Source organism: Medicago truncatula, chromosome 1 (assembly GCF_003473485.1).
Source record: "Medicago truncatula cultivar Jemalong A17 chromosome 1, MtrunA17r5.0-ANR, whole genome shotgun sequence".
In the NCBI taxonomy this organism is placed as follows: Eukaryota; Viridiplantae; Streptophyta; class Magnoliopsida; order Fabales; family Fabaceae; genus Medicago; species Medicago truncatula.
The window spans coordinates 28,782,495-28,796,171 of NC_053042.1; the positions used below are offsets into that span (position 1 = coordinate 28,782,495).

Below are 13,677 nucleotides of genomic sequence, written 5' to 3' on the forward strand. Positions count from 1 at the left end.
CATCAACATGAATAGTAATTTGAAAAAAAAGTGATTGAATATAATCACATGTGTCACTGTCGAACACGAGACACAACTATGATCTAAAGAGTATGTGCTACATAGATAGTGTTAAAAAGAGAGGGAGTGTTGATATCACTTCTTGGACCACATATATAACTCAACTATGTAGCATTGTCACTTTCTGTTAACATTTCCCTTCTCTCTCTCTCTCTCTCTCTCTCTCTCTCTCTCTCTCTCTCTCTCTCTCTCTCTCTCTCTCTCTCTCTCTCTCTCTCTCTCTCTCTCTGTAGTATTTTTTTATGTCACACAGATGCAGACATGGAGAGTGAGTGGAAAGCTAATCAGATATCACCAAATTGTCCAAGATGTGGTTCTTCAAACACAAAATTCTGCTACTACAATAACTACAGCTTAACTCAACCAAGATATTTTTGCAAAGGATGCAGAAGGTATTGGACAAAAGGTGGATCCCTCAGAAATGTTCCTGTTGGTGGTGGCTGCAGAAAAAACAGAAGAGGTAACAACAAAACCTTAGTAAGACATCGATCCTTTGACTCTCTCACTTTCAAAAACTCACCTAATTCTCTCACTACTTTAGATAACAATCATTCTTATGATCCTATTTTGAGGACTAATATTTCATCTTCTAGTTCCTCATTGGTGAATGATAGACCCAATATTGATCTTGCATTGGTTTATGCAAATTTCCTCAATCAAAAACCTGATTCTCATATTCCTGATCAAATGCGAAAAACAAATTTCGATCCTTGTCTAGAAAATTCAAGGCTATCAAATGTTGAAGGCGGTACGAGTAGTTTAAATTTGTCTGAATTAGAACTTGGTTTCAAAGGGTGTTTGAATCTTAATCCAGAACAATTACCATCCACAACAGTAACAAATTTTAGTGAGTTCAATTCTATGCAAACCCTTCAAAAAGATAGAATTGATCATTGTAGTAATATTCATGATGATGGTTTGAATGTGAATTTTGAGCTACCACCTTTACCAGGTGAAGAGGATTCACCATCACATGATCATGTATTGTGGTCCAATTCTGAAATGATGATAAACCTTCCATTTCAAGTTACTCAACCTCCACCACCATTTCTTGGTCCTGATCAAATTCATGATGCAGACTTGTTAATTGGTAATTGGAGCCCTTTTGATTTTCCAAGGGATGCTTAAATGATTCTCTTCATATATTTGGTGCAAATCGGGTATCCTCTATACGCAACTGCGAAGACTAATCCTTCGAGTCGGGTAAGACTGCAAAGACTAACCCTCGAGTCGGATAGGACTACAATGGACTGCTGATCAGGGCTCAATTCTAACCCAAGACCTTTGGTTAAGTTCGAAGAGGCACGAACCATTTTATGATTCTCTTCATATTTTTGCACTTTTTATAATATTGTTGCATATTGTTTGCATATTCATTATATGTAGTTGTGTATAGGATATGGTTGTTATATATTACTACTAAATAATTCAAAGTTGTAAACAAATACAGTCTTTGAGAGTTGAGACTATAGTAACACACTATATATCGATAAACACATTATAGTAACAAATATAGTGTTTGAGTTGGGGTTATTTGATCTATTTGCTTAGGATCAGATGCTTTCCATTTTACTGATCCTAAGATATGATGTAATAACTTTTTTGGTTTTACTCTTGAGCATATCTTATGCTTAAGTTGTATTTTTCTTTTTTATGTTGATTAATGAAATCTTTTTAGCTTACAAAAAGCAATAGATATGTGAAATTTTTCTTGTCATCACTATTACTCTTCATCTTACTTGCATTGCATGTAATATAGCACAGTGGGACCTGGAGTGGATCCTCATAGACGATTTCATACATTGTTTTGTAGTTGCACTCATTTAACATTTAGAGAGACTAAGAAACAAAATTTCATTTCACCTTAAAACAATGTGAAAGTTTGACAAGACGAAGAGGATCAATTCCCTAACAAGGTGTTTTGTGTGAAATTTTTTAAATGTACATATAATTTTTTTAATCAGCAAAATTTATTAATAATCTGACTCTTACATAAGTGAGATAGTTCATACATAATCCTTAAGATGTTAGATGCAGATGTAATATTAAAATCGTTTGTATGACTTCTCTTAGACCAATTATATGATCCTCATGTTTTAGGCTCCATTCGTGACCGAACATGATGGTGACCGAGCTTAGTTTGATTAATTATCCACTCTATGCATAAAAAAATCTTCATAACAATGTGACGATCAGGAAGCGTCCCACTAATATATACTCCCTCCGTCTCACAATAATAGTCTTTTTAACATTTTTTTCTTTTTCTTAAAATAATTGTCACTTTAGAATACCATGTAGCATTTATTATTTCTTTTTCCATTATTATATCCTAATTTATTGAATTTCATCCAACTTACTAACTACTCCACTAACTACAATTAATAAAAGTATTTTAGTAAATGATATTAATTTTACCATTGAAATCAACATAATCAATCATTTCCGTAATAATTATGCACAAACCTTACATAATTTAGAGACGGAGGGAGTATGAACTAACAAAGATACAAATGTATATGGAAGAATGTGTTTTTTTTAAGAAATCCATCCAATGAGCATATGCATTTCTCGATGTGATGATTCTCCAATATTTTATTTAAAAAATATAAATTAGCGAGATAAATTTGAAGAGGAAAATGATGGATTCTCACTCTAAATCCACCACTAACTTTTGTAACTAATTTTATTTCTTAGTAGCGAGTTTCACATCTCTCATCCTACATGGTATAACAATTTTCCATATTTTTTTTTTTAAGGAAACAATTTTCCATATTATTATTCAAATTAACCGAAGTTGCTATTTTATGTAGAAAATTCCTTTAGATAAAACGGTAGAAAATTAAATAAACTTGTTCAATTTTTTTACATAAATAAACTTGTTTATTTACACTATTATTTACCAAATTTCCATATTCTTTTTTTTTTTTTTATTTTAAAAAAGGCCAAATTTTCATAGTCTCAGATATGGTTTTTTAATTTTTTTTTTGAATGCACAACAATGACCGCACATTTTAAACCACACATTTTAAACCACCCAACCATATTTCTTTTATAGTTTGATTTGATTTGATGAGTTCTTCATTTAGACAAAATCTCAACTTTGTTTTATAGACGACCATTGAACCTTAAAAACATTACCTACTTTCCAAGTATTTCATGGACTCACTAATTAGTTGTCCACGAAAGTAGTTAGTTATATTGAAGATTGAAAGTAATATAACAAGAAAAATTTGACAAATACAAGTCAGCAATATCATGCTAATTTATGCCTTTCACAATTAACAGGTCACTCTCAACTAATAATAACCCTATGAATTAATATTCCAACTCATATGCATGAAATAACTGATAGGGAACAATTAACCAAAATTGCAACTAGTCTTAATTTCTCCTTGATTCACATGCATACAATTTTATTTTATTAATGTCCATAATATACATTTTGACCTTCGACGTTAAATGAATGGTGTAGGACATATATATCATGAGGAAATTCATGAACCACATACTTTGTAGCAAGAGTTGAGTTGGCCTTTAACTTAGGCAATCACTGTTTTTTATAGTTGAAAGAAGAAAAATTCAAAGTTTGAATTTATAAAATTAGAGAGACTTGAAAAGCGAGCAACCACCGGCAATAAATTGTGTGCAACACATGATCCAATAAACCCCACGATGGACTTCGAGTCTATATAAATCAAAATGTACTAGTATAATTTTATATTAATTCCACGGTGGCATTTTTTTAACTCAAGAAAATTATAAGCAAATTTGATCAAATTAAGCATATTTAAAAAATACATTCCACACACTTGAGCGATTACGTCTAATTGTCTCATACTTGAGCGATTTTTCCGTGATCATCAATCTTGATTACAAAAGTACTTAGACACGTCTAAGATTTCCTGCCTCGCCTTGAGGAGTTTCTTCAATCCAATAGGATTATGAGTTTACTATAACTATAATTTAACGATTGTTTACACTTGAGACTCAAAAAATGGTAAACTAATTTTTGGTAGTGTTTTTTTTTTTTTGGTAGTGAACGGTAAACTAATTTAAGCATAGTATAAAAGACTTTATATCTTAAGAATATTTCTAAACTCTAAAAGAATTCTAAGATAGAAGTTTGTAAAAAAGATTCTAAGTGTTTTTGTGCTAAGATTCGATCAAAGAATTGCTTATGCATTAAACTTCCTTGAGAAATTTCTAAAGATTCAAAATCCTTTGCCATTTAAGGAGTTTTCTGCATAAAGGTTCTTCACATTTGAACAAACTTTAGAGTATCCAATTATTTAGATTTTAGTTATATGGTTCTACACACTTGAACAAACTTTAAAAGTATCTAATTATTCTTCTATACATTGCTATCATCTAAGCCTTAGAAATATTGTTCTAAAACTCATCTTGGTTCAACACCAACCTCATTATCTCGAGTTCGGGTATGCTCCATTTAGGCTAATCTCCATTTACTCCATTTAGGGTTTGGATGCAAGACACGTGGCAAAAAAAATGTAACGGTTGAGATTTTAAATTAAAATCAATAAAAGGTTGTTGCGATATGAGAGAAGAAGAGAACATGATTTGTTTGTTATTATTATGTATTTTTATTAAACAAATATTTTTTTTTAATTTAAAATCTCAACCGTTAGATATTTTTTTGCCACATATCTTGCATCCAAACCCTAAATGGAGTAAATGGAGCTTAGCCTAAATGGAACATACCCGAACTCCATTATCTCATCCAAAAAATTTAAGTTACGACTTTTCCAAAGACTCCACACAATCATACACAAAATACTCGAGACATTTTCTTTGCAACAATACCATAATAAAAATTAATATATGGATCCCTAAAAAAAATATATGGTTCAATTAAGTCCCAAAATTTTCCATGTCTCTACAAGAATTAGATAAGCAACAAATATGTGCCAAATATTTTCACCATATTCCCCCCACCTAAAGCGAGGGCAAATTATATTTTTTTTGTTATCGATTTGTTCAAGTTGGTAAATAATCTCACATCATACGCCATATAAAATTCTTTACAACATGAGGAGCTTCCAAACTCCATACTAAAGACCGATCATCATTCCCTAAAACTTATTTTTTTGAGTTTGTTTGAGTTGGTTTTTCGAATTGACTCAACTCATGCACACCCCTAAAACAAAGGGCATACTATTTTTTTTTATTTTTATAATTATATATTTATAAGGTATTTTGATCAAGTCGTCGTCTCAACTACCAAATCATCAACATGTTTAATTGTGTTTTTCTTATGATTTTGTTGTTGGCGGAGCCACTCCCTATTTTAGATGGATTGGATGGAGTGAGTTGATCTCTTTTGTAACCGCTACTTTAAGCAGAAACAAAATGCAAAATAAGAAAAATTGAATGAAGTACCGAAGGAGAGCGATATTCAACAAATGTTGCAACCAGCCCCCAAACCTATATAACATGAACCCCACACACACACACACACACACATATATATATATATATATATATATATATATATATATATATAGCTTAGACACCAAAGAAGAAGAATATTACTGATTCAAGAGAAAGTGACAATTGCATAAATGCTGACCTGCCAAAACAACTCAGGCTAATGCGCCTAATTTAATTGCCAACTAGACTTCAAAATTTCAGCTATGCTAAAGGTCAATATAGTTCAAAATACAAAAAAAAAAAAAACAGTATAAAAGATGTACAAATAATGATTACTTAGAGAACTATCATAAATGCATTTCACATATACTTCGTGAAACATGCAAGGGCTGACTTGGATCTTCCGACAAATCAATTCTCAGTGCATATCTATTACTCCCTCCGTTTTAAAATGAATGTCGTTTTAGCAAAAAAAAAAAATTATTTTAAAATAAATGTCACTTTCAATTTCCAATGCAATAATAACTTTTTATTTTCAATTATACCCTTCAATTAATACTAAGTTTCACTACTAAGTTACCCTTCTATTTTTTTCTTTAATGAAAAATAGTGCTAGGTGGTCATGCAGCTTGTGGGGGCTGTTTCGTAATTCTCTTGGTACTTTTCACAAAGCTTTTTGTTGTAATATTGGTATTCAGTTTGTTTTTTATGCGGAGGTGCTTGGTTTTATATTATTGCTATTGAGTTTGCAGCCCACAAAGGGTGGAGAAACATCTGGTTAGAAAGCGACTCCACTAGTGCTTTGTTGATTTTTTCTAACTCCTTGTTGGTTCCTATTATGCTCCGTAACAGATGGCATAATGCTCGACGGTTGGGAGTTCAGGTTATATCATCTCATATTTTTCGTGAAGGAAACTGCTGTGCGGATAAATTAGCCTCTTTGGGACACTCCAATGTTGGTCAAGTTTGGTTGGACAACCTGCCTACTCGTGATAGATGTGGGCTTCCTAATTACAGGCTTCCTTAATTTGTTTTTCGATTGAGTCTGTTGTTTTTACTGTTTTATTTTCTGTTTCTGGAGGGTTTTGGTATAGCCCCCCTCCTTTTGTAATTATTTTCCCCCTTTTTTAATAAATTTTTCAGGAGTGTACCGGTATAGGATGGAGGTATCTCGGGATGCCAACCTAGTAGGGATGTCGATGACGCCTCTTGATGCTGTTTACACTCCTAGTTTATCAAAAAAAAAAAACTTTCTAAATATCAATTTTTTATCATAGATAATTAAAGTTATTAAATATCAAAGTTTTTGAAAGACATGTGTGAAGTGGTTGACTGCGATATATATTTTGAAACAGTGGAAGTAAAAATTGATACATCATTTCTTTTTACAAATTGCAAAGGATTCCATTTGCTTTAAAAAGAAGGGCCATGCTAACAAATGTCATAACGATACTTATTAAGAAACTAAAAATGGAAATCATTTCTAAGATAAAGTTTCTTTTCAATTTTTTTTTTTTATCAAGTGTCCTAATGACACTTAAAAAGAATAACATTACATTTTTTTTAGGGTTTTTTCTAGATTACCTTTGAAGAATGGTGGGTAATTTACCCACCAACCAATGAAAATGAACAATTTGTTGGTGGGGTCAAGATAGTTCATGGATACCACTTAAAAATATGTTTATGTGGATAATGTGTATTGGTTAGGGTAAATTACCCACCATTCTTCCATGAATACCCTAGTTGTCACCTTTTTTTTAGACCTCATCCGAAGGTTAATTAAGAACAACAACAAAACTAATTTTATATCCAAAAGTCAAAGCTGTGGATGTAGTGTATTCGCAAGGTTTAAACATTTGACTGAAATGACTAATTCATCACATATAAAATGAAGTTATAAAATAGAGTTAAATAGTGATTACCTCCATTAATATGAGAAATTTTTGGTTTCTTTCTCTGTAATTTTTTTGTTAGATTCTAACTTCATAATTTGAAGATTTTTCTGTTTTAGATTTTTCTGACATTAAATTTGAAAATTTAAGGTACTTTCGGCTGCTATAATTTGAGCGAATTTTGATTTACTCTGTGTTATATTATCTATGAGGAGTGCTATGGACATTCTCTTTCTAACACTCTCTCTAACACTCACTCTTTTATTGGGTGAAATTCATGTGGGTACCACACATTGTAAATAGATCCCACATAAAGCGGTGAGACCCACATGAGTTTCACCCAATAGGAGAGTGAGTGTTAGAGAGAGTGCTAGAAAGAGAGTGTTCTTAGCATTTCTCATTATCTATTATGTACAATAAAATTTCAGGAAGGTCTAAAAACAAAGAATATTTAAATTGCAAGGTTGTGATCTAATTTTTTTTTCTAGAAGAAGGTAAACCACAACTTGAAGCTGGTGGAGGTTCGATCAAGATCTAGGTTGTTGTTAATCTCGAATTTGGTTTTTCCAGATTTAAGATCTGGTTCCCTTTTGTTCTGATTCATCTGTGTGGTCTCGCCAGATGTTGCTCGAAAGAGTTTGGTGCGTAGTCGCTCCGTGTTGGCGGTAGTAGTCTTCAATCGTACCTTCAGAACTGTAATATCCGTCACGGTTGTGCCGTAGGTGGATTGTGTTCCGACGTATGTTCATTTATATGGACTTCGATTGGACTGTTGGTCCGAAAGGGCGCTTTGGCTTGCTGATGTTTTTATGGAGCTGTTGGACCTTGAATCGTTTCTGTGTTGGTAGACGATTCATATTCCTACCTTAATACTCTAAACTTTCACTATGCGTTTTTTTGCAGTTCGGTTTCGTATCCATACGTGGGTTCGCTGGGCTGTCTGTAGTAGTGTTGTTTAGAGTTGTTTTCTTTACCGCTTGTGTTCTGATTTGTTGTATCATCCGTTAGGGTTTGTATCGGTGGTTATCTGGGTCAGGTTCATGCCCCCCCCCCCCCCCCCCCCCCCCCCCCAAGTCTTGTACTTCCTTCCTTTTTTTATTTCAGTTCTTTGCTAAAAAAATAAAAAAATGTATGAAATAATTTTGAGTTTTAGATGTTAATGAAATGATTAGGAATTTTTGATTTAAAAAAAAAAAAAATCTAGGGGGTAAACACTATTTAACTCATACAAATATGCCAAATGCAACATCTTTTGATGATGATGATTGAAGTTCCATGCCAATGAGCCTATTGCCTGATCAAAAGTGCTTACTCGAGTTGTACTCTTGATCAGACAAACACAATTTCTCTGTTATTATGTTGGTGATAAACCAGACATATCAATTTGATATCGAAATTGAAATTAATCAATGATTTGACTAATAGTTCTCAACAATGATTTTCTTTTTATTTAAAGGATTATGTTAAGGAAGGAACTTTGTTCCTCGACCGTGAGTTCTTTAACTTCTCTAAAGTGCAAGTTTTAGAATTTTTGAGAATATACAAGTCAATGTGCGTAAAAATAAGTTAGTTGATTGAGTGTGTTCGTAATGAAATGCACATATATATTTATTTTTATGTATACAAAGATACAAAGTACATAATGTTATTCGCATGGTTTGCCTTTACTCCCTTCGTTTTGTGGTATTTGTTTGGTAATCTACCGACACAATTTTCTCTCTAATTAGACTTCTAAGATTTTGGTCGTGTTTTTTCTTGAGCTATAAAACCATAAAATGTATCCTTAAGGCCTATTATTTGTTACACGTGACTTTGATCAATTTTAGTATTCTCACGACCTTTGTAACACTTTGAAATTGAGAAAGATCTGACTAACTCATCTTTTATTTGACTGTCCTTAACTTAACTGATAGCTCACTCGATTATTGAAGCATCAACTAACCCTAATTAGACAACTATTAACCGTTTTTCGACTAACAACTTATATTATTTTTAAGTGCAAACAACTTATATTATCAGAATGACTAATTCATCATTCATAAATGAAGTTATCAAAATAAAAATATCCCACAATTGAAGGAACTACACTAGCTACTTATACGCTGGCCGGTTCGATAAAGTTAGACTTGCTCTACCAATGCAGGCAATTGAACTAATATTATTATATAAGTATTCTGATCATGTCCCTAATATTCAATGTCTATACCTATATAGGAGGTTTTTTTTTATTGCTGGCTATAAAAATTATTTGATAGTTAAAACTGTTATAAAGTTAGTTACGAGTGGTTAACTAACCATAGTTAAATTTTGTATAGAGATACAGATAGTATAAGTATGCGAGTCATCGCAACGTACATTCCTCATCCTCAGAGTAGGTTTGTTTTAAGGCAAGAAATTACATTTTTTGGAATGACATTTCTAGGAATAATATTCCAAGGAATAACATTTCTACCGATATGTTTGAGAAAAAGTTAGATTTTCTTAGAATGTTTTAGAAATTAATTAATTAAAAAATTGAAAATGGAAATAAGTGTTAGTGGTAGCGAGAATTTATAGCAAGTTGAATTTTATTTCCATGGAAATGTTAGATTCTCATCCTTTAAGCATGAAAATAACCACAAAAGAAATCATGTGTAAATAAAATTCATGAGAATATAACATTCCTCGGAACAAATTTTCAAAACTTAAAACAAACATGAGTATACTGCATTTCCAATTTCACATTCCCGAGAATCATATTACAAACATCGAAACAAACACACCCTTATATTTGTGAATACAAAGTTTACTCTCGATTCATTATCTTGTCTTGTTTATAGAGCTTAGAAAGTATGTAGTAAATATTGATGGATGAATCCACTTTCTTGCTTTCAATGTATTTGATCTAACTTTTGTATTAGATTTGAGTAAACTCTTATACTTAAGTTACTAGATCTCCTTTGCTTATAAACAAAAATAATCTACGAAGGTTGAGTTTTATCCTTTCACAACACTGCTAAAAATGATTAGCATTCATATATTATATGCAACATGATTCATTTAAGGGTGGTTTGTTGGATGGAATAAAATAAGTGATCTATCCAAGCGTTGACAGGCATAACATATCATACTTAATTGATTGACCGAGCAGTGATCCAAAGTCAATGGCTTAGATCTAGTGATATGGATTTAATAGATGGTGAGGATCAAAACTCATCCTTCATTTTCTTGTAATTACTGATTAGGAATTCGATTTAAGTAAATAAATAGACCACCACATCAAATCTTATCTCAGCACCCTTTAAAAAAACTTATCTCAATCAACATTAATATTTAATTAAACTTAAGTAACAAAATTAGCTCAGTTGGCCGGGAGTATTGTTATATACAAGGGCCGAGGTTCGAACTCCGAACACCCCACTTATTCACTTTGAAAAAGGTGAATTTTAAACCACTAAACTACCTGAAGAAGAAAAAACTTTGTTGTTGTATCAATATTTATTTTGTTTCTTCATAACCCACAAAGAAATTCAAACTCACATCTTTTGTTTCTTGTTGTTAATTCTCAAGTTTTTAGAGAAAGGGAACCCTAGTAACTTGAAGTTTGATTGGCAGATAAGTTAATTTTCTTGCCGACAATTGTTCCAACCAAAAATCGAATTCAGATAAACCATTCTTCTGTATGAAAATTTATTAACCACTACTTGAACGTAATCATTTAATTATAATAATAACCAAATAAACATACTACCACATCAAATTCTTATCTCGTCACCTCAAGCAACATTAATATTCAAATAAAACTAAAACAAGAATGAAATCAAAAGAAGCAACAAAAATTGGCATGTTAAACTTTGTTGTTGTATCAAATATATTGTGTAGTCATTTCTCTTCACAATAAACAACCCTCAATTTGTTTCCGACCCATTCGGACAATATTTTATGTCCACACCTATCCCATCATGTTCCAAAATGTACTTCTTAAATAATTCTATTTTCCTGTACCAAAATAAAACTATTTTCTATACAAGAAAAAAAAAACTAATAAAAAGTGGTATTTTCCACCAAAAAAATTACAAAAAAAAAAGTGAAAACCCTAGCAATTTTTTACCCACTTGTTGGGTATGAAGCAAGTAAATTAAAAGGTATGCAATGAGAATTCATCCAAGACTTTGAATGCAATTTAAGAATCTCCCTTGCTTTCTCCTTTGCCTTATTTCCACTATCAACTTGAAGAACCAAACAAAGCTTAGCAACAACACCAATTCTCAACATTTCTTGAACAACAAAATGTGTAGCAGAAAATCTTGAAACAGATAGAAGAATCCTCACAGCTCTATCATTAGCCATTGTTGAAACCCTCAAAATCTTCTTTGAAACAATAGCTAAACCACATCCATGGCTTAGAAGTTCAAATCTTCCATCAGCACATTGACATAACATCTCCAAAAGCACCAAAATCATCTCACATGGCTTTCTTTCTTTGCAATCAAGAAGAAGTTCTATCAAAGCAGAAACACAACCTGATTCAATTGCTTTTACTCTATTTCTTCCGAATTCGACAAGTTGAATTAACGTTTGTAGTGTTGCTTTTGATGCTTTCTTTGATATCTGGTCTTTGAGAAGTTGAACTAACTCGACGAAATACTCGGTTTTTAGATTCGCTAGTTTTGATGGATCAGCAACTTTTGACATAGATTTCAGCAAACAAACTGCGTATGTTCTTGAATCGTAGTTACCCTTCTGGAAAAATTTCATTAAAGAGTCTAGAAATTCTCCATTTTTGAAGTTTAAGAGAGTTTTCAAACCTTGTTCTGATAATTGAAGATTGTAAAGGATGTTTATAGCTTCATCTTCTGCACCTATTTTGAAGTCAAAAGCAAAACCTTCAACATCATCATCATCAAAGCTAGCTTCAATTAATTCTGTTGCTGAACATGAAGATGAACAACTTGTGTTGTTTTGTGTTACTATTGATGCTAAAAACTCGACAGCGCCGGCCGATTCGATACACCGTCTATTTGTTTCGCTCTCGGATGCAATTGTTTTGAGCTTTTTTAGGGTTTGAATAAGCAAATGAGGTGAATCAGAAGCTTCTTTGAGGAGTTTTTCTATAAGGATTTTTGTTGTTGGAGGTTTTGGTGTTGGAATCCTTTCAATTCCATAAGAAGAATTCATGGTGCACCATGCTTGGATGAGTCTACGAAGAGTGTGGTTTGGAGTGAGAATAATGAGATGATTTGCATCATGTGTGAGTTGTTGTTTTGTGACAGGACATGTTTTGTTTTCCGATGAAAAGAGCCATTTTTCGATGCTTTCTCTGTCGTAGGTTATGCCTGTTGAGACAGTAACTGGATCCTTCATGAGTTGTAGTGAAATAGGGCATAGAAAAAATGGTGTAACTTCAATATCTTGATTCATTGTGTATGATTCAAGTAGCTGAAAAATTGTTTGGACTTTGAAATGTTATTGCTTTTTGGTGGAGAGTTGAGAAAAAGAATGAATGAATATGAGAGAAGGGTGGTGGTATTGTTATTTATAGTGTATCTGTGTTCATATTGTGTGAAAGTCAACACACGCAAAATTGAGGCTTTTTCATTTATTTCAGAAAGGAATAGTTATGACTTTTCTAAGGGAACATGGGAAAGGCTAAAGAATGGCCAAACTTTACCTATTCATGCATGAATTTGAATAAAGTAAAGTTAAGTTTAACAACCGGCTTTTGCTAACAAATTTGTGAGAACGTTTGTTAAGGAAATCAATAGTATATAATTTATACAGGAAATAATAATATTTGACTTTTTAAAAATTGAAGGAGTATTCTATTTTTCAACATAAATTTTTATATTTGTATTTTTAAATGATGTTTTAAGAGAACTTTTTAACATTTTTAAAAAAAATTAAATTAACTTCGACTTTAAGTGATTTTTAGCATATATAACTTAGTATTGGTGTCATGGATTCGTACCCTACCCTATCTCAAGCCCTCCACTTTCTTGACGCCTCAACTTGAGGATGTACGTAACAGTTCATCATTTATTTTATTTTTTTGAAAGAAAACTATTCATCATCTATTGTTCCCAACTTAAATTCATGGAATGTAGAAATTACTAATGACTTATTTAATGCGAGCGATCAGGACCATCCTTATAAAACTGGAGGCTCAGCTGTCGTAGTAAAAATAGGCCTCTAATAAAAAAAAAAACGCACATTTTTTTTTTAAAAGATTAATCTTCTATTTAAATTGAAAATAACACTCGTATAATGGTTATTAGCCACCAAAACCAAAATTAACAATTATTTTTACTAAAGACGTGCTTTTTTAACTTAGAAATAGAAACATGGAACCTGATTTTTT

The 13,677-nt window shown here is 32.0% G+C and overlaps 2 protein-coding genes across 2 annotated transcripts; one reads left to right on the forward strand and one right to left on the reverse strand.

The window, feature by feature from the left end:
* Positions 1-258: 258 nt before the first annotated feature.
* LOC25483685 (dof zinc finger protein DOF3.5) lies at positions 259-1,752 on the forward strand. The gene has a single exon (XM_013612388.3). It carries the CDS (start codon positions 322-324, stop codon positions 1,186-1,188), a length of 867 nt encoding a protein of 288 aa, XP_013467842.1. The 5' UTR covers positions 259-321; the 3' UTR covers positions 1,189-1,752.
* Positions 1,753-11,136: 9,384 nt separating this feature from the next.
* Positions 11,137-12,834, reverse strand: LOC25483686 (E3 ubiquitin-protein ligase PUB23). The gene has a single exon (XM_039827104.1). The coding sequence runs from the start codon at positions 12,738-12,740 to the stop codon at positions 11,427-11,429; it is 1,314 nt and encodes a 437-aa protein (XP_039683038.1). The 5' UTR covers positions 12,741-12,834; the 3' UTR covers positions 11,137-11,426.
* Between the last annotated feature and the right edge of the window lie 843 nt (positions 12,835-13,677).